Genomic DNA, 27121 nt, shown 5'->3' on the forward strand with positions numbered 1-27121 from the left:
CTGCCAGCTGAGTGGCTAATCTGACCCCCCCCCCCCCCCCCTCCCCCCCGCCCCCAATTCACAGGGGTTGTGTTATCATCATCATGTATTACCTGAGCTCGATGGGGACGCTCCGGTACGTGACGTTCAACCCATTTAGATCATTATTCCCAGCAGTGGTGGAAAGTAACTGAGTACATTTACTTAAGTACTGTACTTAAGTACAATTTTGAGGTATTTGTACTTTACTTGAGTATTTCCAATTTCCAGTACTTTTACTTCTACTCCGCTACATCTCAGAGGCAATTTTGTACTTTTACTCCACTACGTTTATTTGAAAACTTTAGTTACTAATAGTTACTTTGTAGATTTTGATTATTATTACAAAACATACATTAACCACTTCAGCCCTATATATTTCGACCATTTGAAAATAGCCGATCTACAAGCTCACAATGCGTCGCGATGCGACACATTGTGAGCTTGATGCGACGCATTGTGAGCTTGTAGATCGGCTATTTTCAAGAGAATTTTATCCATTTGAAATGGGACATTCTGCATAATGAGTGTCGATATCGATACCGTAAGAGGCCCCCTTGTAGGGGCTATCATCAGTACATTTTGATGCCAATACTTTTGTATCTTTAACTCAAGTACATTTTGAATTCCGGACTTTCACTTGTAACAGAGTATTTCTATATTGATACTTTTACTTAAGTAAAAAAATGTGAGTACTTTTTCCACCACTGATTCCCAGTCAGGGGACCCCCAAAGGAATAGATAAGCCCCCCCCCCTCTCTCCATCATACAGGGTTTTGGGGGGGCCTGGTGGAGGCAGATAGGGTCCCCTCCCATCCCTGCCGTACACAATTTGTGGCCCGTGTTTGAAGTGCTTTGTCTGGGACGCTGGTGGCTGCTGGGGCAGGGGGGCAGAGGGGCGTAGCGGGGGGGCGGGGGCATCTGAATAGGGCCATAAATATTCAGAAGGGGGAGGGTTAAGGGCTTCTTGTTATGTCTTTGTGATGGAGAGCCCCACGCGCCCTCCTCTAAGCCACACACACACACACACACACACACACACACACACACACACACACACACACACACACACACACACACACACACACACACACACACAGAGACTCATCATTGGGCATAATATTTAGTATGAATAAAGTCCCTTTGATATTCATTGTGGCCCCCAGACCCCCCTCAGCATCCCCCCCATCCCAGGGGAGCTAGTTTGGGTGGTTTGGATATGGAGCTCAGACGTGTGTGTGCGTGTGCGTGCGTGTGTTTATATTACTATACTTCCAAACGTTCTCACAAGTATAGTAGAATTTGAGGAATAGACATTGTGAGGACCATTGTCCTGGTCCTCGCAAGAAAAATTGTTGTTTTATTGTTGAATTTACGTTTACAATTAGAAAAAGATTCAGGTTGTGGGTAGGATTAGGATTAGACATTTAGAGGTAAGGTTTAGGGGGTCAGGGTTGTAGATTTTTCCCATTTTATACTTAGTTGTGCGGCGATAGACCTCTCTCTCTCGGCTTTAGACTTGCTCTTAAAAATGCCCCAAAGAAATCATAAATCAATCATAAAATCGGCTTCCTAGAATTGTTGATGTCCTCACAAGTATAGTAATACAAACGTGTGTGTGTGTGTGTGTGTGTGTGTGCGTGTGCGCTGGAGGGCAGGTGGCTATGGGACACATCTGGGGCCTCAGGCAGTGGTGGTGGTGGGGGGAGTTAGCGACTGCTACCGCTAAGTGTATATCTTATCAGCATAGATAGACCTCTCTCTCTCTCAGACATGAACACAGTCACACACACATATTTCACAGGGGGGGGGGGGGGCTGTGCTGGAAAACATCCATCTTCTACGGTAACAAACAAAGTGGGCGAGTGAATATTTTATAAGAGCCTTTCCAATGTCTCATTCATTCCCAGTACATTTTTCCAACCCGTCGCTATGTCTGTCTGTGCATTCCTGAGGGTTCGAGATAGGAAATGAAACCATCAAACTCCTCATAAGCAGTGGCGTGCACAGACATTTTGAGGGGCAGGTGCTCAAGTAAATTATACTTTTTTTTTGTTTACTTGGTCTGCTCTTTTTTCCCTCTACACCTACAGTATACCTCTTTGCCAAAAATAGCTGATCTACAAGCCCACAACGCCTCGCAGCGCGAGGCGTTGTGGGCTTGTAGATCTGCTATTTTTGGCTAAAGTTCTCCTCAGAAAAGCGATGCTAGGTTTCGAGTGGTTATGGTAAAAAGAAAAATCATATCACATAAAGATTTGGCGGACCCCCTGTTGTAACTCTGAGGGACCCCCTAGGGGTGCCGGACCCCCTGTTGAAGACCCCTGCTGTAAACTGGAAAAAAAAGGGCACTTCTGGTCAAGAGGGCAAAGGGCAGGTGCTCTAGCACAACCTAGAGTCTATCTGTGCACGTCCCTGCTCATAAGAGCACTGCTTCCTCAGCAACACCCCCCACCCCCCTCCACTGTCTATCGATAGCACGTTCTATTGTTTTATGATAACAAGGCTGGAGAGGGAGCACGTGTAACGGTGAAATGTGTCCTCGGGGGATTCAGACCGGCCTCCTTCAGTTCCCCCCCTGGGTGTCGTCCACAGCCTTTTATTATTGCTAACGCAGCGAGGCTTCCCTTTAAATTGGAGGTGGTTGGGATACACGGTATATAGAGACCAGCCCCCCCTCTCTACCCCTGCATCAGCTTATGGGACGCTCTGCTGGTTATTGTTCCCTCAGCACCGGGATTATATACAGTATATATACTGTACGTAGGTATACCTACTGACACTGTGTGTGTGTGTGTGTGTGTGTGTGTGTGTGTGTGTGTGTGTGCGTGTGTGTGTGCGTGCGTACTTTTACTCCACACTAGTTACTTTGTAGACTTAGATTATTATTACAAAACATTATCCACTTCAGCCCTTTTATACATATCGGCCATTTGAAAACTTGTGAAATGGGACATTATATATGCATTATGAGTAGCCTACTTTCTACTTTTGGTACTTTAAGTACATTTTGATACCAATACTTTTGTACTTTTACTCAAGTAAATTATGAATTCCGGACTTTCACTTGTAACAGAGTATTTCTACATTGCGGTATTGATACTTTTACTGAAGTAAAAAATGTGAGTACTTTTTCCACCACTGTGTGTGTGTGTGTGTGTGTGTGTGTGTGTGTGTGTGTGCGCGCGTGCGTGTGTGTTTATGTGTGCGTGGGTGCGTGTGTGTGTGTGTGCGAGCGTGCGTGTACATGCACGCTTATGCTATACTCTCATATCAGTAGTGGGATATTCTGGTGATGGCGCCCGACAGATCCACTCAGTCAGCACAACTATCACATCCAACACTGAATGAGAAATCCCCAGAGCTCAGAGAGAAGCCATACCGCTGTACATTTCACAGCATCTTGCACTCTGCTGAGAGATATGCTTTGTGTATAGCGCATGCTTACTTATTCATGATGTGGTTATATAATATAATGTATACATTCTAAAATATCTTATGACATTTTGTCCCCAGCGAGATGGGAGTCCCGCAATCACGTTAAGTTAAGAAATAGTTTTGTGTTTAATGTATTGTGCTTAATTTATGCATATGTAGACATAAATTAATGATCTGAAAGAATGACTTAAATGTATTATTATTTTTTTTAATGAGATAGAGGGAAATCCACTGTGTCTGTCAACGGTGCAGAGCACCTTTCTGTACAGTAGTGTACACTGATGCTGGCTGACTGACTGCGTACACCACTGCTGCCCAAATGTCTTGCTATAAAAGCCAGCAGGGCAAAAAATATAGTTAATGACAGCTTATGAGGTCTCATATTGACTGCCAGAGTTAAACATCATCTATAGCTGCCCTTACCAGTGATTCCGAACGTTTCTCTTCACAAAGATCCACCCGCTGAACGATTTAAAAGACGAGTCTTGTAGAATTGGAGAAAATATTTTTTGCCGCCACGACCCATTCCATAGTTGAATGTGGGTTGTTTTCGCCAAAAAGCAACAGAAAAGATTCTTTGACCTTAGATCGGACGGGGCTGGGTTTGTTGTGATCACATTATATCCGGGTTTACTGTTCTCCAGAAGTCATAGGATCACTCATAGGTTGGCGAACAGCACCCTCTAGCGTAGACCATTGAAAACACACACAAAGAAACCACACTCGTCAATTTGTCAATGGCAGGCAAAGCCTTGGGCCAATTGACAAGTGCACTAGTCAATGGCATTCAATGAGTTAAAGGGATATTTCACTTTAAAAACAAATGTTGGTCATTTTATTGTCTACTCAGGCTTTTGTGAACCCCCCAGACAGTTTTTAAGTTGCTTGATTTAGTATTTAGATATTTGATAATCATTTTATCAGACACGCCCCCTTCCTATACAAACCCATTATAACTTCAAACTCCATTTTTAACCTGTTAGATTCATCAAAAACCACCAGTCCTTGGTTCTGCTGACTCACATCATATCAAATATCTAAATACTGAATCAAGCAACTTAAAAATGGTCTGGGGGGCTCACAAAAGCCTGAGTAGACGATAAAATGACCAAAAGTTTTTTTGAAAGTGAAATATCCCTTTAAGATACTTGTTCAAACTAAGCAATGTCTAAATTGTCAGGATCTGCGTCTTGTTTTTGAAGTGTTTCTGGTACCTTATTTTGTAGTATTGTTCCTAGTGTTTTCCTGTCTGCCCTAGTTACTGTTTCCTGTCCTGTCTCAACTCCCTGTGATTATTAGTTATCTCCACCTGTGTCCTGTTAGTCCCTTAGCCAATGGTGTCTTAATTGTCTGTTGAGTTCACCTCTGTCCTGTTTATCCTCGTTTGTATTTAAACCCTGTGTTTGTCAGATATAACCTGTGTTCCTCTGTGATGTCCTGTGCTTCTGTGAGGTTTGCTAGTTTTTGGCTATTAAACCCCTGTAAAGCATGATTTTTTTCTTGAGTCTGCATTTTGGGTCCTAAACCGTCATTCCTGACATAAGGCTTTCTGCAGACTCGAGTTTGTATCTAGATCTAGCCCCTTTCGGGACCCTGTTTACCTTTTTTGTATTTGGTGCTGCTGTCTGCTCCACTTCCCATGTCCCGCCTCCCCGCGGTGACTGACAAGCTGCGCGTCCTACGCATACCTCTATGGTCCTACGGTACTGCCTCTGATTGGCGAGCTCCTACATGCTTGCATGACAATCACAACGCGGGGAGGCGGGACATGGGAAGTGGAGCAGAGTGTGAGAGAGGAAATTAAGCTTTACTAAATTATTAAAAATGTTAAACGGCAGCGCCGATCCGAGCGCATTAATGCAGATTAACCGCGCGTTAGTATTGCTCTTTTTGGTACCTTTGGGAAATCTCTGCAACTTCTAAGCGACGAGCTATTAGCCCGAGACGAGACAGTGGTACCCGCGACTTTAAGAGAGGGTGCTTTGAGCGTCAAGGGACCCTGGATACCGCCTTCCCAAATACAAAAAAGGTAAACAGGGTCCCGAAAGGGGCTAGAAATCGACCATATTCATGGCGGCCATTTTGCTCTTATGTATGTCATACTCGGGGTTAGCAAACAGCAAATGGCATTCAATAGCATAGCTATTTAGTAGGTATGCTAGTGCTGAGGTACCAATAGCATGTGCACAAAATTGTACATTCATCTTCTTAGATTTGTATCTACCTAATCTTTTTGCTTTGCCTTTGAATTAAATCTCAACATCCTCCCAGACAGGAAGTTTGCTTGTTCTCCCTGGATGTCATGGTTTTGTTTGTTGCTCTTTTTGTTTTGTTTTCGTAACAGTACTTGACATCATCCTCTGACGTTGAAAAACGACTAACTACGACCATGCAAAGAGATATTCTCTGGTGGAAATGCCAGCCAGCTGGCTACAAAGTAGCCAGGTGACCTCTGTGTATCCACAGTCACGCTATGTCACACACAGAGAGAGAGCTGCTGCTGCTGCATGGGCCTCAGTTCACTGTCACTCTAGTCGGGTTCAGCCTTTATCCTGCTGGGGTGTAATTACAGTGAGACAGAGAGAGATAGAGAGAGAGAGAGAGAGACCCCCAGCCCCCTACAGTCATCACTCCTATTCTTGCAAAATCTAGATTGTCCATTTAACTCAATTTAATTTGGTTTTGTTTTGCTGTCATCACGTCGCCCTTTCACCACGGGTGTTTTGGCACCGTGACATCATGGCACTGTGATCCTTTCAGCACATATGAATGTGCAGCTGAGTCATAGCCAAAGACATGGTACCCAATGCATCACTGCATGGCACTCTGCATCAAGGGTTGTATGGGGGGGGTAAGCATCAAGGGTTGGATTGGGGGTAAGCGTCTAGGCAGGGGCGTCACGGCCGTTCACTGTGCGTACGACGCGACACCCTCACTCTTCACAGATCCGTGATTTCATACCCCCCACTTTTTGAAAAAATAAAAAATTAATATATTTTTTGGATAATAAATCGGTAAAATCAGGCAAAAACAAGAATTAAATAACCTAACCCTAACCCTAAAACCGAAATAAAGTAACCAAAACACGAAAAAAAACTAACAAAATCCGCCCCAAAAAACACAAAATTTTGAAAATACAGAATTTGTTTACAGTTACAAATGATTTTCACGCTTTTTCAAAAATAGCAGATCTACAAGCTCATAGCGCGGCACTCGGTGCCGCGCTATGAGCTTGTATATCTGCTATTTTTGAATAGCCAAAGTGTAAAGTAAGGGGTATAATCCACCGAAAGTCCACCCCCCCCACCTTCTGAGAGCCCGTGACGTCCCTGCATCTAGGGTTGGATTGGGGGTAAGCATCATAATATCCTTTATGCATATCGCCTCTAAAAACGTTGTTTTTTCATGAAGTAAATAATAATTTATAATGTGTTGTATGATGACGGTGTCAAACAAAAGTAGCTAAAATAGCAGATCAAGTTCACATGATACGGTTCATTGTGAACTTGCAGATCTGCTACTTTTGAAACATTTTCAATTATAATGACATGCCCAAAATAGGGACACCATGATTGAATGTGGTTAAGTATGTTTGTGTATTTAACCAATGGAAAGTATCAACAATGGCTTGTGACTAGACTGGATCCACATTTATATTTCCTGAAAAGTAGCGGTTTTAGACATACAAGGTTTCCACTCGACAGCAACACAGGGAAATCCCTCTCAACTGCATGTAGAACACACAGTAAAATGTACTCTGAGAGAGAGAGTGGCCCCTTATAGTTAAAATGGACTGAAATGAACACAACAGAATTTACTGTGTGCAAAGATGAGCCGAGTCATCAATAATCCAGAGTAATGTGTCATTCTTTTGTTGATCATCGATTGGTCACAGTGCTATTTCTGTGTCTTCAGTCAGTAAATGTCTCTTTTTTTAGGCCCCGCTGTCTAATGATCCATCCGTGTGTGTGTGTGTGTGTGTGTGTGTGTGTGTGTGTGTGTGTGTGTGTGTGTGTGTGTGTGTGTGTGTGTGTGTGTGTGTGTGTGTGTGTGTGTGTGTGTGTGTGTGTGTGTGTGTGTGTGTGTGTGTGTGTGTGTGTGTGTGTGTGTGTGTGTGTGAGAGGGTGAGACAGAGGGAAAATGAACATGTGATGCTAGGTAATACTCTTTTATGTGAAATAATCTGCTGGTTTCAGAATAGCTGAAAAGCTGTGTGCAGTGCAGCACTGCATAGCGTGTTCGGTACAGTGCTGTAGATGCTGACTGACTGTCTATGTGTACACCACTGCCTTCCAAACCCCTTGCTATAAAAGGCCACACAAGCTGCTCTGTCACCTGCAGGTCAAACATAATTTTATCTATCACACAAGTTAACGACAGCTTCAGAAGTCTCTTATCATTTAAGATGCTTCTTCAAACCAGGCAATATTTTAAAGCTATCTCCAGATACTAGCATGCATCAAAAGTAGACCATGTCATCGGAATCAAACGTATGCATATGGCAGCCATTTTGCACTTATGTCTGTGGTGACCAGGTGTCCCGGTTTGTCCTGGACTGTCCCAGTTTCAAGCTGGGTGTCCTCCTGAGTCACGAGAAATATCTCTAACACTATGTCCCTGTTTGCAACATTCTCTAGTCCACTACATTGTCCCGGTCACCACAATTAAATTAATAATACACATTTTTAGCACTTACATTCACATATTCATCATGCCCTGGTGAGTGCAGTCACTGCTAGGTGTGCTTACAGCAAAAACAACACCATCCTAATGAAAACGCCTCTGGTGTGTGCATACCTTTCATGAATGTGAATTCATATGCACACATGCATGAACCTGAACATTTATTTAAGGCTCCTGGTGTGGGTGTTTGACATATGGTCACCCTATATTTACAGTATGCCATGCCCCACATGTGCCACCTGTTTTTCTTTATTTTTTTAAAATATATATATAATTTTTATCCCACGATTTTTTTAACCTATTTTTTCACCCAGTGCCAATTGCGTATGTAATCCTGGGCGCTACTCTCCCTCTGCCAGCCTAGGGAGAGCCCAGAACTGAGCTCATGCTTCCTTCAATGCATGAGGAGTGAGCAGGCCGCTTCTTATCACCTGACAGGGGGGAGTTTCCCCCCGGTAGGACGTAGCGCGTGGAAGGAACACGTTATTCCAACCAGTTCCTTTCCCCTCCATCAGGCTGATCAGGGGGAGGCAGTATGGAGACCAGGATTACTGCATGTTTTTTGTGAGGGTACCCTAGGGGACACGGGGAGAACATGCAAACTCCACACAGAAACTCCATGTGCCACCTGTTGACATAACACAGTGAGATAACACGACTAAAGTGTTTAGCCTCTTTAAACCCTTTACTAGTCCCCCAGGGCTCTATACTAGACCCCCAAATGCTTTCCCTCTACATCAAATATCTTCAGTGAAAATAGCTGCCAACTCACAACAGCGCACAGTCGCATCGTGTGCTTGTGGATCGGCTATATTCACAGAATATTCACCCCCAGAATAGGATGCCAGCTAGGGTTCATGTGGTTAAACTGGAAATACACACCTAATGATCATCTGCATTAAACCTCATATGTGCAGTGGCGTGCACAGACATTTTGAGGGGCAGGTGCTCAAGTAAATTATACTTTTTTTTGTTTACTTGGTCTGCTCTTTTTTCCCTCTACACCTATACCTCTTTGGGCTTGTAGATCTGCTATTTTTGGCTAAAGTTCTCCTCAGAAAAGGGATGCTAGGTTTCGAGTGGTTATGGTAAAAAGAAAAATCATATCACATAAAGATTTGGCGGACCCCCTGTAGTAACTCTGAGGACCCCCTAAGGGTCCCGGACCCCCTGTTGAAGACCCCTGCTGTAAACTGGGGAAAAAAAACTTTTGTTTTCTTCATTTCAAAAGGGCACTTCTGGTCAAGAGGGCAAAGGGCAGGCGCTCTAGCACCACCTAGAGTCTATCTGTGCATGTCCCTGCATATGTGATTTAGCTTTGTTTCTCTTCTATTTTCAGTGGCACATGCACAGGATACACACCACTCTACAGAGAAGCCCCTGATTCAGTGCTACAAGTGTGGGGAGCCATGTAAGGGGGAGGTTCTGCGTGTGCAGAACAAGCACTTCCACCTTAAGTGCTTCACCTGTAAAGGTATGTATGATGAGGTCCTTAACCCGTTAAGACCTGGAACTGTGTCATTTTTAGATTTGAGCTAAAAAACATTATTTTACACTTTGGGCTATTCAAAAATAGCAGATATACAAGCTCATAGCACGGCACCGAGTGCCACGCTACGAGCTTGTAGATCTGCTATTTTTGAAAAATCGTGAAAATGTGTGCAAATCTTTGAATATATATATTTTTAAAGCGAACATTTTTAACTCAAATCTTTGCTTCTGGGGGTCCCTGGAACAAAATATTTTGATGGGGGTCCGCGGCCAAATACATATAATTTTGGGGGTCCTTGACATGAAAAAGATTGAGCACCACTGATATAGAAACATACGTTTTTCAGAAAACTGTTGAGATTTAGGAGACATGTAGAATCGGCTTCAGGTCTCAATGGGTTAACCCGTTAAGACCGGGAACGCATACTGTGTCATTTAAAGATTTATTTGGCTATTCAAAAATAGCAGCAGATCTGCTATTTTTGAAAAATTGTGAAAACGTGTGCAAATCTATATATTTTTTTTTCAAAGCGAACATTTGTAACTCAGATTTTGGAGAATCTGGGAGAAAAATCCCCCAGATTCTACAAATGTCAGTTTATTGAAAAATAAAACATAGGTTGCTATAATATCAGTGGTTCTCAAACTGTTTCATGTCAAGGACCCCCAAAATGATATGTATTTGGCCGCGGATCCCCATCTCAAAATATGTTGTTCCAGGGACCCCCTAGAAGCAAAGATTTTAGTTAGAAATGTTCGTTTTTTTCATTTGCACAAACGTTCGCGATTTTTCAAAAATAGCAGATCTACAAGCTCATAGCGCGGCACTTTGTGCTATGAGCTTGTATATCTGCTATTTTTGAATAGCCAAAGAAAGGGCTAAAATGACACAGATGTGTTCCTGGTCTTAATAGATTACATTTCCAAAATGAAAAAAAAAATCACACCCAGTGTGAATAGAGTGGTGCCTTTGAAAGTTTAACTGGTTGCATCCGCAACAATCAGCAACAATATGTTGTCACGTGACACGTGACAACATATTGTCACGTGTCACGTGAAGCTTGACCAATCAGCCGTGCTCAAACATACGGACGGACATACGGACGGACGGACATACGGACACACGGACAAAGTCAAATGTAGGAGTGGTTGGCACCACTCAAAAAATGAAATGATTGATCACGCATTTAAAAAAAAAAAAAGTCATAGGTTGAATGCTTTTCATGGGTGCTGACTGGTACTGCTTAGTTACATAAACCACATCGTTACACAGTAAAATCCAACGTTTGTTTGCAGCCAGCGCCTGTGTTGTGCGTCATCCTCCTCTCAGGCTCTCCTGTCTGGTGTGTAGACAAAAGAAAACCATCTTAATCCACCACTCCAATGATGAACATACAGATTATGATGCAGAACAGATTTGGAAGCATGTGACAAGCTATACCAACCAGTCTGTAAAGGACACAGTGTGGCCTTTGCCATTCCCATGCCTCTCTATGTGTGATCAACTAGGGATGAGTGCTGGATTTATCCAATTAGTATTGGCATCCAGACTGCAATGGAGGCATTTCACCATGCAGACACAACTATTTGACAGTACAAATCCTTCTGTCTTTTGTTTGTCTACGTTTCCTTGCATTCTGGCATGATGAGGCCTCGGCCGCCCACGAACAGCCGAGCAGGCTGACTCTTGTAGGCTGAACCCGTTTGGCTGAGGTCCTTACAGTTAATCTGTGACTGGACTGTTATATAGATGGCTGAAGTTGCCAAGGGTCTAGAATAACATAAGCACATGGCAGAGATTAGAACCTAATTATCTCCCGGGCGAGTGGATGGACATGCCATCGCATCCTTTGTGATTGATCATAAAGATATGCTGTGCCTGCTGCCTGCGCAAGAACTCGTTTTGAAGAACTTGTTCTGCTCTATATTGTTATCACTCAGTTCTCCAACTTGCAGAGCGGATATATAATAATAATTCCCATAGCTGATCCTGCAAAGTGACCTATTGACATTGGCCACAATGCTTACATTCGCAAGGAGAATGTGAGTGATAAAACTGACTTCATGTTAAAGGGATAGTTCACACAATTGAATCCATGGATATTTTTTTGTTTTTGTCGCATTCCTAAGCCAATGATTTGATGACCAGCGGACCGGTAGGCAGCGGTTCCGGTAGGATACACAAAGGAGACTCTTTGTCTCCTTGGGGTGACTAATCGAGTTCAAGTCTCCATGGGGTGACTAATCGATAGGAAAAAAAAGGCATTTTGGGGATGAACTATCCCTTTAAGTCTACGGGTATCTATGGGGTGATAGATTACGCGCGACGCAAGATGGATTGGTTGGAATCGATGTTGGTAGGGAATCACACCGGCCTTGCAATGTCAACGTCACAACCAACCAATGAGAGGCGAAAGATCAGCCCCCCCCCCAACGATGGGTAAATAAACCCTGTTTAATGTTAGGCAAAAATTTAGCAAACTTAGGGACCGACACATTCAGCTCCGCAATTAGGCTGGCTAGTGCAGTGTTTACCGCCATAATAACTCGTACAATGCAAACGGCACGTGTTGATTGAACACCTTATTTGACAGCCTCGTTGTCTGACAGATGCGTCGTAAGTAGCCCTAATGAAGAATAAAACCTTTAAAAACATTACCAGACTGTCTTTACCACCTCAAGTGAACTTATCCCCGACCAGATTCTCATTTAGATCTTAGTTGGAAAAAGCCCATCACTTGTTGCCAGTGCTGTTGACTGCATTAGTTTGTATTAGAGCTGTCCCGATCACGTCATTTTTAATGGATGGGAATGGGGGGGAGAAAGATCAGATTTCTTTCCATTGATGATTAATGTGATATTTCACACAGTTCTGTTCGCAGCTTCTCTTTGAGGTCTGAGTGAGTCTGAACCATTCTCTCATACTTCTCTCATGCTGCTGCTGCTCATTCCTCCTACCTGCATCACATGCCCCTCCATCTGAAAAGTCCTTAATGCAGCAAGCAGCGTCCAAAAAAAAACACGCAACATGTTGTGAGCCTGTGCCGAAACCGCTGGATTAATGCATGTGCATAACTAGAAAAGTGTGATCCTCGGAGTACAGGTCTCTTTTGGTTAAAGCCACTTTGAATGGGATCTGAAAAATCGGTAGCACTTTAAACGAACATCCTATTAACAAACATTAATTAACCGTTAATAAGATACTTATGCGTCCTTACTTATAAGTAAGTAAGGTTATTAACCTCATTATTTGTCAATAAAAGCGATGTTATTTACAAGCATTAATTAACAGTTGATAATGCACTTATAAGATGTGTATTAACATTATTATTCGTTAATAAGGCAATGTAAGTGTTAATAATGGCGTTGTAAAACACATTTTTGTTATATTATTAAGCTATAATAAGCATTTAATTAGTAGTTAATAAGGCACTTATGAAGTTCTTATAAGCTAAGACACTTGTTAACAGTTTCTAGACTGCTTAAGGGATATTTCACGTTCAAACACTTTTGGGGTGATTTTAAAGACTGCTCTGGCTTTTGTGTGCACCCCAGGCAGTTTTGAATTTTCTTGGTTCAGTGTTTTGATATTTGATGTTCATTTTTATCTTACTTCCTTTATAAACCCATTGTGACTTCAAACTCCATTTTAATCATGTTAGATTAATTGAAAACACACATCCTTGGTTCTGGTGACTGATATTGTCCTTCTAATGCATGAGAGGGCCGTGTTTTTCATTTTTCATTTTCAAAACAAATATATAAAAATAAATTCAAAAAGTACGCCCTAATATCAGTCACCAGAACCGGGGATATGTATTAAAATGGAGTTACAGTGGGTTTATATAGGGGACGTGTCTGGTAAAATGATTATCTAAATATTGAATCAAGCAACTTAAAAACTCCGATTGCAAAGTTTCACGGCAATCGGACGCTGCGTTCATGATTTGAGGCAGTTTGTTCAGAACGAGCCACTCATGCAAACTTAAGATGCTAATCTTAGCCAATCAGGATGGAAAATGAAAAATCGGACAGATCCATCTCGATCACATGACTATGGAGATAATGTGTACCGAGTTGTGTGATGTTTGGACAAAATCTGTAGGAGTAATATTAAAAAAAAGAGTTTTGCAATTCTTCCACAATAGCCAAAACATCAAATTACATGGCTGGCCAATGCTACCAGAGATTGAAATGTGGTCTTGTCCATAATTTATCATTGTGTTAAAAAAAATCGACATCATTTAAATAGTTATGCCGGCCTTTCTCATCATGCATTTTCAGATAGACATTTTATGTCACATATAATAATTGTTGCTGAGAGGACTGACATTAGCTCAGGTGGCGTTAGCCAAACCACACAGCATTGTTCTACTGCTGCTTTCCCTAAAACTCTATTAGGTTAAGACTAATCTCATCATCCCTGAGCCCTAATGCAATTAAATCTGATTCCTACCACCCCCACTCCCCACCCCCCGCCCCCCCACACACACGTTCATTCATCCCCAGGATTGAGCACGACTCATTACATAAGGATGATTAAGTACCGTTATTTCAAACATCAAAATATTTTGTTCCCTTTAGCTGTGGTAGTTTTTTTTATTTTTTTATGTTTTTTTACACGAAGCCGCTATTATTCACCAATGAACAGCAGATCAGTGCTGAGCAGTGTTGATTTTGTCGACTGAAACTATGACGAAGATTTTACGTTGACTACCATTTTTCACTGACGGAAACTAAATTAAAACTAAGCTATGATGACTAAAACTAAGACTAAATATATTGACAATTTTGTCAATGAATAAAAACTAGACAAGTTATTTTATGTTTGGTTGCGCTCGGGTGTTGCTCTCTGAAAATAGCAGATCTACAAGCTCACAACGCGTCCCGCTGCGACGCGCTGTGAGCTTGTAGATCGGCTATTTTCAGCATGCAACCAAGTGTAAAATCAGCCATTACGACGCCACCACGACCCGCCAAAATACAACCATCCATCTACATGTGACATGCGTTATAGACACTTGTTTTCTTGTCTACAGGCCTACATTCATTAAACCCTTTCAAACTGGTGTCTCTATTTTGGGCTTTTTTCTTTTTTGAAATAGCCCAATTAGCCAAGCTGAACACCGGTTATATTTGCTATTTTTGAAACGGGGCTTAACTAGTCACTTTTTTCTGAAGGAAAAAAAATCACTGACCCATGCATGCACAAGAATAACCCACTGTTCATTCGTATGTGTTGTAGTATGATCCCGTATGTTTTTTAATTTGAAGCATTGCAGATAATATGATGGAACTACTTTTTTTACGGCATGGCTCTGCAGGAGTTTAGCTGTTTATAAGAGGTTCTGTCTGTCTTCCTGTCAGCCTGTCTGTCAGTGTGTCTTCTCTCATGCTGCTGTGTGTTGTATGTGTGTCCGGAGCTAATGTCACAAACCATTGGACCGATCATGTGTCATTATGTGTTTCCTGTGGTTCAAATCTGCTGCTAGGCCAATCAAACAAAGCTATCGAAAACCGGTGGTGGAAAAAGTACTCAAATGTACCAAAAGTAAAAGGATGCAACGCGTTGTGAGCTTGTAGATCGGCTATTTTCAAACATTTTAGCCCATGTATAAAATAGGGCTAAAGTGGTTAATGTATGTCTTATAATATAATGATTTATATCTGCAAAGTAACTAGTAACTAAAGTTTTCAAATAATTGTAGTGGAGTAAACGTACAATATTTGCCTCTTGTACTCGAGTACAGTACTTGAGTAAATGTACTTAGTTACTTCCCACCACTGGTGGAAACTGAAGCGGAACAAGAAATTGGTATTCCACCTTCTGGAAACCAGAGACTGACTATTGGACTACAGATAGGCACTGAGCCTCAGCCTTCACCGGGCAGCAAGCCATTGGCCTGTCTGAATGGATACGCGCTCTGATAGGCCACCGATAGGCCACTGATAGGCCACTGGGCACTGCACTTCTTAGCTACAAAACATGTCATCCCTTTTAAAATATGTCCTTTTCTACTTAGCTACTTTTCAGTATACAGGTGTTTGTGTGTGTGTGGGGCCTATTGGGGTTATAGCGGATTGTTTTATAGTGTTACAAGCAGAAAACCTGGTGTTGCCAGGGTTGTTGTGCTGATAACGTTTTGATCGATAAACGCGTTCAGGTTTCTGTACCCAGCATATTTTGTGGGTGAAACAGTCTCTCTCTCTCTCTCTCTGTCTCTCTCTTGAGCGATGCATTGATCGGGCATGTCCGTATTTGGGCATAATACGCCCACCTGCTACAGACAGAAAAACACACACACAATTAGAATTGTACATAGTAGATCACAATATAATTGCACCAGCATGTGTGCTGTTGCTCTATTTGTTCCTGGGAGGTAGCTGCAGCTATGCCTGCTTTGCATAAGCTCACCAGGCAGTGGAGTGGGCGTGCCATCCATGGAGTAGTCATAAGTGTAGGATTAATTATTGAATATACACTGACTAAGGTATTGGGGGCATGTTGGTCGGTGGTTCTCAACGGTGAAACTTCTAACATCTTAGCAAGTATAATATGGCCCGCATTAGTTACACCAACTTGAGATGTAGACCTTCACCACAAGCAGCCAGCAGCATCGCCACTGAACACAGCATTGTGATCTGTGTGGCTTTGTTCACAACCTGCACACACAGCGACTTAATATTGATAGCTAGCTATAGATTGGACAAGGAGAGGAGACCACACCATTATTAGACTCTGGGCTCTATTGACAAAAACGTCAATCTTAAAGGGATAGTTCACCCCCAAAGTGACTTTTTTTCCTATCGATTAGTCACCCCATGGAGACTTCAATTCATGGATATTTTTTTAGTTTTTGTTGCATTCCAAAACCGATAATTTGATGACCAGCAGCGGTTCCGGTAGGAGATACAAAGAGTCTCCTTTGTGTCTCCTACCGGAACCGCTGCCCACCGGTCCGCTGGTCATCAAATTATCGGCTTAGGAATGCGACAAAAACAAGAAAATAAGTCTCAAATCCAGTCTCCATGGGGTGACTAATCGATAGGAAAAGCGTGAAGTAGTTCAAATAACTTTTAGATTGTTCTTCTAATAGGCACAATGGTACACTGAATGTCTTTCACTTTTATGAATGACTAATCGTACAGCTTACCAAGGCCCTGTAGTGTACATCTCAGGGACTGAAGAGTTATGAGCCCCAAAGGTAAACTTGTCAAGGGGTCATAGGTCAATACTACTTGCCGTACTAGAGTGAGTAGCCAAAAGGTGAAAGGTCAAGAGTACTGCAGTTGTCCTTCAGTTATTCACAAGGACAAATTCAGAGCGAAGAAAGTGTGAGGCAATCCCACGGTTATCCCATGGTCCTGTGTTACAGTAGCTGATCTATAGTGAGTGAGAAGGGAATGCAGGGCCGGATCAAGTCCTGAAAGTAAGCGGGTACCATGACCTTGATTTAACGTGTAGGTCATCATCATTGTTTTGAATTGGATGCAGGCGGCAATCGAACGCCAGTGAAGGGAACACAGAATGGGGGGGGGGGGACATGTAAAAATAAATGTAGGGAGGCATTCTTCTTGCTCAGTAATAACTCACATTAAAATAGTAAACATTCATTCAAATGTTTATTTTGTGCTTCTGCCTTCACCTGTCTTTCATGTCTTTGTAGATGAACAAGGTTGTGCTTGAATTGAAGGAAGCATGTAGAAAAGGGAGTATTACTGTAGATGCCAGTTAGTTATCGGGAACAACAGTACAAGGCCATTTCCTGGAATAGACTATTGTAAGCACTGAGCAATTCATTTCTACATCAACAATGAAAAGACCTTGACGTTCCAGTGTCGATCAATCAACGTAGCAACCTCCAACACATACAGTACAAAGCCATTTGTGAAAGGCTGTTATTTTTTGTTTGTTTGTGTGAGCCCTGAGAGGAGGCTGATCAAGTCGATCAAAGTATATTTCACTGGTTCACTCACTAAGCATGGAGGAGAAGTATTTTTTTTCAGATTTCAGCCAGCATCCACTGAAAGCATTCACTAAGCCGTTTCCATTTTTTACCAGTGGTGGATAAAGTACTCAGATATTTTACTTGTTTGAAAAAGTTCACAACACGTTGCGAGCTTGTAGATCGGCTATTTTCAAATAGCCTATTTATGCATAGGGCTAAAGTGGTTAATGTGTGTTTTATAATGTAATAATTTATATCTGCAAAGTAACTAGTAACTAAAGATTTCAAATAATTGTAGTTGAGTAAAAGCACAATATTTGCCTCTGAGATGTAGTGGAGTAGAAGTAAAAGTATTAAAATTGGAAATACTCCAGTTAAGTGAAAATACCTCAAAATTGTACTTATGGACAGTACTTGAGTAAATGTCCTTAGTTACTTTACACCTAACCACAGATTTTTACAAATGAATTGATGCGCTGGGGGATGGATGAATGGGTGGAAAAGACACCAAATGACCTAACTAACATTCTGTGTGTGTGTGTGTGTGTGTGTGTGTGTGTGTGTGTGTGTGTGTGTGTGTGTGTGTGTGTGTGTGTGTGTGTGTGTGTGTGTGTGTGTGTGTGTGTGTGTGTGTGTGTGTGTGTGTGTGTGTGTGTGTGTGTGTGTGTGTGTGTGTGTGTGCGTGCGTGCGTGCGTATGTGTGGTCTGTGCAGTGTGCGGCTGTGACCTTGCCCAGGGGGGCTTCTTCATGAAGAATGGAGACTATCTATGCACCCTGGACTACCAGCGCATGCATGGCACCCGCTGTAACGGCTGTGGAGACTTTGTGGAGGGCGAGGTGGTCACAGCTCTGGGCAAGACCTACCACCCTGCCTGTTTCGTCTGCACCATTTGCAAGTAAGACCCAACCCCCGCACACACACACACTTGTCCTCCATGTATTCCTCATTTCCCTTTTTCACATTTTATCTAGTTCAGTAAGTAAGGAGATACTTGTGTTAAAGGGGTTGTAAGTGATACTTTTAAGTGTTATGTGAGAGTGGAAGTGATGACATTTGCAGACACAATTGCTACTGGGACACTATTAGATTGAAGCTGATTGATCTTTGTAGGGTTCTCTCTCATGATTGGATAAAATTGGTATACTGAAAATGTACATATTGCTTCTGTTTACTTAAGACCTGAAGAGATGGGGATACCCCGTTAATAAACAAATACTCTATAGCAATGATTACTATTAGAACAGTGACTCTCAAAGTGGGGTCCAGGGGCCCCAGCATTCCTTGAGGGGGAGTTCTTAATTGATCCTTACAGACGTGTGAGAACCGCTGAAACTTTTTTTTTTGTTGCATTTTTTTGTTTTCATATCACTTACACCCAAAATCAATAATCTTCTTAGTGGTCTCAGGTGTTTACGTTGTCGATGGTTTCCGCAGACGACCGTTCCCTGCTGGGGACAGGGTGACATTCAATGGGAAGGACTGTCTGTGTCAATACTGTGTCCAGCCCATGTCTCCAGGACCCAAGGACATCACCGGCTCCAGCAGTGAGTACTGGCAGTATCTGTTACCATAGTACTGTATGTCTGTACAGTGTACACACATGTCTGTGTACAAATGTAACCAACGTTGGCTATAAGATCAGAAACTTATTTTGTCCCTAAACCATTCAATGCTTTATAAACCAACAGTAGTATTTGAGTAGTAGTATATTTCAATTCTTTGAAATACAGGGAGCCATGGAAAGATCTAAGAACTGGTGTGATATGCTCTTTCTTTCTTGGTATTTGTGAGGACTCCAGTTGTCTGGTAGATTTTAGACGAGTGACGATGAATGCATGGACACATTTTTCTAAATCCTGTTGACACATAAGTCCTTTGATCTGTTATATATTGTATTCATAAGGTGATAGTAGGCTGACTTTGTAATTAAGTATTAATGTGGCTGTTAAAATTCAGGTCTGCGGTCCATGAACTACACAAAGGTTATATTGGCTTGGCACCTGGTTTTTACTGATTGAAGCTGGGCGCTGACTTTTAATTGGTCTTTCTTGGCTCCAAAAACAATGACTTTGTTTAATTTAAGAAAGTTATGGCATATCCAATGAATTTGTTCAATGCATTCTTTCTTTTGCTTTTTACCACGTTTTTTCCCCAATTTAGTCGTCATGCCAATTGATTCCTCCCCACATATTTCTGTGTTGTCACTGCTGTTGTATCCTACTGACTCACCTACCAATGAAAGTAACTAAGTACATGTACTCACTTCAGTACATGCACTCACTTCAGCCCTATATACATTTCGGCCATTTGAAAATAGCCGATCTACAAGCTCACAATGCGTCGCGATGCGACATATTGTGAGCTTGTAGATCTGCTATTTTCAAAAGATTCTGCATAATTTTACTTTTTGTGAAGATGGGCTCTGAGTCTTGACCTTATGGGCCACATGACTCAGGAACCATTGGTTCCTAACTTCAGGCTAATTTGCTGCTTTAGGGCGCGGTCACACCGCAATTTTGTTCTACCTATGGGGCGCACTCTGTCAATGCTTTTTCAATGAGAATCGCATGGTTTGATGGTCTTTCACATATTTCCGTGTGTCACACACACCTTGCGTTTATTTGAAGCTGTCCAATCGTGTGAGTCGAAGGTGGCTACGGGGAGGGTCCTGAAAGTGAGTGACAGGTGGGTCACTGGTTATTGGGACAGAATGCAAGCTACTCTGTTTTTTAGAATGCGCTGGCTGCAAAAAAAACGTTCGGCCGTGCACAACATGAGTTTATCAGCGGGCAACCATATTTTGATGTGGCCGTGCCCTTAGTTGGAGTTTAGAAATGCGTGGAAAACTATTGTGATCATTTCTATGTCTTGAAACATTTTGGGATCTCAGATGAATGATATCTATGGCTTTTAGACCTACACATATCAGTTAGCTGTAGACCCACTATAATATCTTATGTCCTATGGCAGTGGTTCTCAACCAGTGGTCCGGGGACCACCAGTGGTCCTTGACGCGAAAAAGGTTGAAAACCACTGTCCTATGGCATAGCCTACAGTCATTGGCCATGGTTGACACTGTCAGCATACAGTACATCATTGCGAAGACAAATTAATATGTTTAAATCTGGGCAACAAATCAAGGTCTGGAATAAGTAGGACACTTTTGTGGAGAGAACCCTATTTTACAAGCTTCACTATATTATTGTGAAGCTTGTAAAAAACTGGAAAACATCAATCTGGCCCATCAACAGCTTTTTCCACTACAGCTCATCTTGACAGATTTCTGTCACTTATACAGTACTTTGTAAGGGGCAGTGGTGTAAAGTAACAAAGTACATTTACTCAAGTACTGTACTTAAGTACAATTTTGAGGTATGTTTTACTTTATTGGAGTATTTTTACTTCTACTCCACTACATCTCAGAGGCAAATATTGTACTTAAACTCCACTACATTTTATTTGAAAACTTTACTAGTTACTTTGTAGATTATAATTAACATTACAAAACATACAGTAACCACCTCTGTAGATCTGCTATTTTCAAAAGATTTCTATACATTTGAAAACTTGAAATGGGACATTCTGCATAATGAGTACTTTTACTTTTGATACTTTAAGTACATTTTGATTGCAATTCTTGTGCACTTTTACTGAAGTAAATTTTGAATTCCGGACTTTCTATAATTGCAGTATTGATACTTTTACTTAAGTAAAAAATGTGAGTACTTTTTCCCCACCACTGAACATCACTCAGGGAGACAGGGAGTGCCTCTTCCCTAAACACAGCAACGTCTGCAATCTCTGCATTGTCCAGCGTGTTAAATTAACTCTGAGAGCGTTGGACAACAATGGACTGTGTAAGTGTTCATTATAACACTGTGTACTTTCCCCGTGGCCCTGAGCCCTGTGTTATAGCACCAGCCATGTTCCTTTATGAAGAACACAAAGACCTGCCCTACTAAATTATGCATGAACGTGCATTTCCTCTCCTCTGGAGCAGGGAATGTGTGCATGCCAGCAGCAGCAAACCCCTCCTCTATCTCCTCCAATCCTCTGTCGTTCTCTCTCTCTCTCCATCTTCCTGCACAAACTCTGTTTCTCCTCTGTATTCCCCCCATCCCTGTCTCTCTCCCTCCCTCCCTCTTTCCCTCTCTCCCCATCTTCCTGCACAAACTCTGTTTCTCCTCTGTATTCCCCCCATCCCTGTCTCTCTCCCTCCCTATCTTTCTTTCCCCATGTCTATCCCTCCCTCTCTCTCCTTATCTTTCTCCCTCCCTCTCCCTGTCTTGCTCTCCTCATGTCTCCCCCTGTCTCCCTTCTTTTAATCTGTCTCTCTCCTCTTGTCCATCCCTCTATTTCTCTCCCCATAGCTCTCTCCCTCTCTCTTACTTCTTGTCTTTCCCCCTCTGTCTCTTATTCTGTCCTTCTCTATGTCTGTCTGTCTCTCCCTCCTTCTCTCTCTTGCTTTTTCTCTCTCCCTCTCTCTTTCTCCCCCCATGTGTCCCTGTCTCCCTATCTCTCTCTCTCTACCCTATCTCCTGTCCTCTCCTCCCCTCTCTCTCTCCTTCTTCTTGTCTCGCTCCCTCTCTCTTTCTCAACCCATGTCTCTCCCTCCCTGTCTCTCTCTCTCTCTCCCCATGTCTGTCTCTCCCTTCCTGTCTCTCTCTTTCTCTCTCTCCCCCTCTCACTCTCTCTCCCACACTGTCTCTCTCTTTCTCTCTCTCCCCGTCTCCCACACTCCCAATCCCACCTTATCTCCCTCTCCCTCCCTCTCTCTCCCTCTCCCTCCCTGTGTCTCTCTCTCTGCTGCTCTCTCTCTCTCCCTGTATGCTGCATGTTACACAGAGCTTTTAGACATGGTCACCTATAAATGCTGCATGCTGATTCTTCTCACGTCACCATCACCCTCTCAGCCTCGTTATGCCTTACGTAGCGTAGCTAACACTCCCAGTGGGCTGCGGCGGATTTGCTCGCTTTCATCCTCTGTTCATTAAAGCAGACCTGACAGAAAGATTGTTCATTTAAAAGCCTCTATTCTCTTGTGCTTTTAGAGCCTCAGGTTTCTACTTGTATAAGAACAATGCTTTTAGGGTCATCATGCAGCAAAGAAAAAAAGAGACGTGTGGATGTTAAACTAGGGGGAAACTGTCAGAACGTCACTTACTACCCTCTATTGCCATCTAGTGTCATGGATCTGAACTTGCCAGTGGATGTCACCTATTATTATGTGTCACGGCACGAGGCAGGAGTGTGTAGGACCCAGAAGCACTACAGACAGGCAGGAGAAGAGCTGGTCATATGCACATGGATTTAATATACAGATGGGTGAAAATTTGTAATCAAACAAGAAACCTATGGAACTGTGGTGCTTCAGCGGTTCTTTGGGATTCTTGTGGTGCTATATAGCACCACAGTGGTTCTTCAGGTGTTACTGAAGTCCTATACAGCACCTCAGGGTTCTTCAGTGGTTCTTTGGGATAGATGTGGTGCTATATAGCACCTTAACAACAGGTGCTATATGGCACCATTTGACAAAGGTGCTATATAGTACCTTTAAAGATTGGTGCTGTATAGCACCAAAAACGGTTCCCCTATGATTACGAGCCAAAGAACCGATTTTGGTGCTCTATATAGCACCGTTTGTTTTTAGTGTGTAGGCAAAACAGGGAACACTAGGACAATACTACAAAATAAAGGTACAAGGCAAAACATTATGTGCTTACGTTTTTATGATATATCATAGGGTCAGCTGCTGATCGTGTGCAATAAATTCACTAAAATATTTGCATTTTATGTGCCAAGTATGCCTGGCTGGCAAAGAAGGTGTTTGGTTGAGACGTTGCCAGGAACAAACCTCTAAAAGGGAGAACGTGCAATCATTTTTTACACCCCCAGTACTGTCCTTATACTTTACATTCAATGTGTGGCCAAGTGTTGTACTGTAGATGTGTATTAATAGATGATGCTGCTGATTGTAAGTCCTGGCGTAACCTCAGTGTGGTGCACGTGTGCTTTCTGCAGACTGTGCAGGATGCGGTCGAGACATTAAGAACGGACAGGCTCTCCTGGCCCTGGACAGACAGTGGCACCTGGGCTGCTTCAAGTGTAAGGCCTGCGGCAAAGTCCTGACCGGGGAGTACATCAGCAAGTAAGTAGCCTGCAGGATCAATACCATTTTCGGGGGGTTTTGATCCGGTCGGAGCGGAAATAACGTTACGTCATCAGGTGGCCGGAACCCATGAACGGAACCTCCGGTAGCACGGCACCGGAGATTCCGGTGATTTCCCTAGTTTAACATTTGTTTAATTTTGTGTAATCGATTTGTTTATTTTGGTATAATAATGGTGAATAATGATTGGTATGTCCATCTTTTATTCTAACTCATGGCATGACTAGCGAGACTAAACTAATTGATTTGCATTATGTGGGGAACAAAAACAATGTGATGCCAACCGGAACCCACAACCGGAATCCACCACTGGAACGCGATAGTTTTTTCCTTTTTTTGATCACTTGGAATACCAGGACGCGAGGTTTAGCAGGTAAGTAGTACGTACTACCTGTACTACGTACTACCCTTCCTCTTCGCCTTGCCTACATGTTGTTAACTAGTTGTACGAACTCTTGTTTTATTGTTTTATTGGATCTTGTTTATTAGATACACTTGTTTTAGCTCTTGCTCATTAGATTTTCCTATTTGTCTCATCTGTTTAGGAAAGTAGGTAGCTGATATGTTGCACTTTTACCTTAGCTCTAGGTATACTCTTAGTTGCTTGTTTTAGAAGAGAATGCACTTAAGACTTCTGGTGATTAGTAGTCTCGTTCCCTACCTATGTTGAATGCACTTATTGTAAGTCGCTTTGGATAAAAGCGTCTGCTAAATCAGTGGTTCTCAAACTTTTTCATGTCAAGGACCCCCAAATTGACACTTATTAGCCCGCGGACCCCCATTTGAAAAGATAAGCCAGGGACCCCCATAAGAGAAGATTTTTACGGCTCTAGCAGTGATTCTCAACCATTTTAATTTCAAGGACCCCCAGTTTGATATGCGGACCCCATTTAATGGCATTTCTATCTCTGGGACCCCAATTTATATCGTAAAATCAATGTTAATTTAACTCTGAGAGTGTACAAATGGAACCAAATGGACCCGTTAGGGTCCATTTGGTTCCATTTGTACGCTTTCAGAGTTACAGACCCATAAGGGTCCATTTGGTTCCTATCCATCATTTAGCTGGGGACCCCCTGGAACCCCCTCAAGTACCCCTGGGGGTCCCCGGACCCCACTTTGAGAACCAATGTGCTAAATGACTGTAATGTAATGTAATGTGCTACGTACACAACTCTGAAGAATGTACACATGTACATTTGTACTGAGGATTTGACTGTTTATCCACTCTCTGAGTCAGTACATATACTGTACCTGCTTTGATGTCAAAGTGTTTCATCATGAACTCATCATCAGTGTGTTTTTGATCTGTCTGCTCCCTGTCTCTGTCTAGGGAGGGCGCCCCCTACTGTGAGAAGGACTACCAGATCCATTTTGGCGTCCAGTGTGAGGCCTGTCAACAGTTCATCACAGGGAAAGTGCTGGAGGTAAGAGCCAATCACCAAGCACGCACATTTTCATTGATCCCTCCCCCCCTCCAAATCATGCCATTGTGATTGGTTCAATGGCACAGAGAGGACTGTCCTTTGTGTAGCATTGTAACACCATGCGCCAAAGGTACCACTAAACATCATGACTCCTCTGACTGCTGCAAAAGGTAGGACTGTGCTCTTAAACACATGAAATCAGTGGTGTAAAGTAACTAAGTACATGTACTTAAGTACTGTATTGAGTACAATTTTGAGTTATTTGTACTCTACTTGAGTATTTCCAATTTCCAATATTTTTACTTCTACTCCGCTACATCTCAGAGGCAAATATTGTACTTTTACTCGACTAAAATTATTTGACAACTATAGTTAATAGTTACTTTGTAGATTTTGATTATTATTACAAAACATACATTAACCACTTCAGCCCTATAGTATACACATTTCGGCCATTTGAAAATAGCCCATCTACCCAGCTGACACGCGACGTCAGTACAACGTTGTCCCAACGTTGTACTCCAACGTTGGATGACCGTTGGATTTTGGTTGTAAATGAAAGTTTGTCTGACGTCATAACCCAACGTTGGTTAGACGTCATAACCCAACGTTGTTTAGACGTCATAACCTGACGTTGGTTTGACATCCTAAACTAACATTGATGTAACGTCAATCTCTGATGTTATGTAGACGTTGATTAAAGGTTGGACTCCCAACGTTGGATACCAGTTGTATTTTTGTTGTAAATGAAAGTTTGTCTGACGTCATAACCTGACGCTGGTTTAACGTCAATCTCTGATGTTATGTAGACGTTGATTAAAGGTTAGACTCCCAACGTTGGATACAAGTTGTATTTTAGTTGTAAATGAAAGTTTGTCTGACGTCATAGCCTAACGTTGGTTAGACGTCTTAACCCGACGTTGGTTTGACATCTTAAACTAACGTTGATTTAACGTCAATCTCTGATGTTATGTAGACGTTGATTAAAGGTTAGACTCCCAACGTTGGATACAAGTTGTATTTTAGTTGTAAATGAAAGTTTGTCTGACGTCATAACCTAACGTTTGTCTGACGTCATAAACTGACGTTGGTTTGACATCTTAAACTAACGTTGATTTAACGTCAATCTCTGATGTTATGTAGACGTTGATTAAAGGTTAGACTCCCAACGTTGGATACAAGTTGTATTTTAGCTGAAAATTTATATCGGGTTGACGTCATAGTACAACATTGGCTCAACGTTAGAGTACAATCAAAATATGACATATTTCTAACGTTGTAATCACGTTGTATTTTAGTTGAGAATAAAATGTCAATCCAACATTAGCAGGACGTCAACCTCCAGAGTTACCTTGTCACGTATCTTGTCACAACAAGATATCAACGTTAAAATAACGTCCTGTGCCCACTGAGTGGGCGGTGGGAACAGGACATCTTCCAGACGTCATTTTGACGTCGATATCTCATCATCACGACGTCAGACAACCAACAACAAATTACATCTTGTTTCAGTGTCAAGTTTTACCAAGGTGAAAATACAATATCAGACAATATTATTTGACAAAGTTTAATAAAACAACATTATTAAATATTTTTTAAACTTGTAATTGGCACATTTGAATAGGTAGTATAAACAAACAGAAATTACAAGTCATATTGTTGTCCAAACAGTTACAGGTTTGGTGAATAGGTTCAGAGCCCAAAGTGCCTTTGTAGGAAAATGATTCCATTTGTGAAACTTTAAAATAACTAAACAGTACAAATCAATAAAAACAATGAAGTGCATTCTTTGAGGCATGTCTATAACATATGCACCAAGGGCAAACACGTTAAAAAGAGAGAGAAATAACACTGAGCTCCCGTAAATCACTTGGAGAGTCTTCTCTGCATCATTCTGTTTAATTTGTTGAGGGTTGCATTCTTCTTTAGTTCCCCTAAAGATAA

At 42.1% G+C, this 27121-nt stretch overlaps 1 protein-coding gene across 1 annotated transcript; it reads left to right on the plus strand.

Annotated features, from left to right (window-relative positions):
* Positions 1-9478: 9478 nt before the first annotated feature.
* LOC311041211 (actin-binding LIM protein 1-like) lies at positions 9479-25195 on the plus strand (the record flags this gene model as incomplete). Its single annotated transcript, XM_084086121.1, has 5 exons — positions 9479-9613; positions 18293-18476; positions 19016-19125; positions 23603-23729; positions 25084-25195. Coding segments are annotated over 5 exons (668 nt in total), but the record flags the coding sequence as incomplete, so codon positions are not given.
* Positions 25196-27121: the final 1926 nt, after the last annotated feature.

The sequence above is a fragment of the Gymnoscopelus microlampas genome (assembly GCF_963454915.1).
Source record: "Gymnoscopelus microlampas genome assembly, contig: SCAFFOLD_236, whole genome shotgun sequence".
In the NCBI taxonomy this organism is placed as follows: Eukaryota; Metazoa; Chordata; class Actinopteri; order Myctophiformes; family Myctophidae; genus Gymnoscopelus; species Gymnoscopelus microlampas.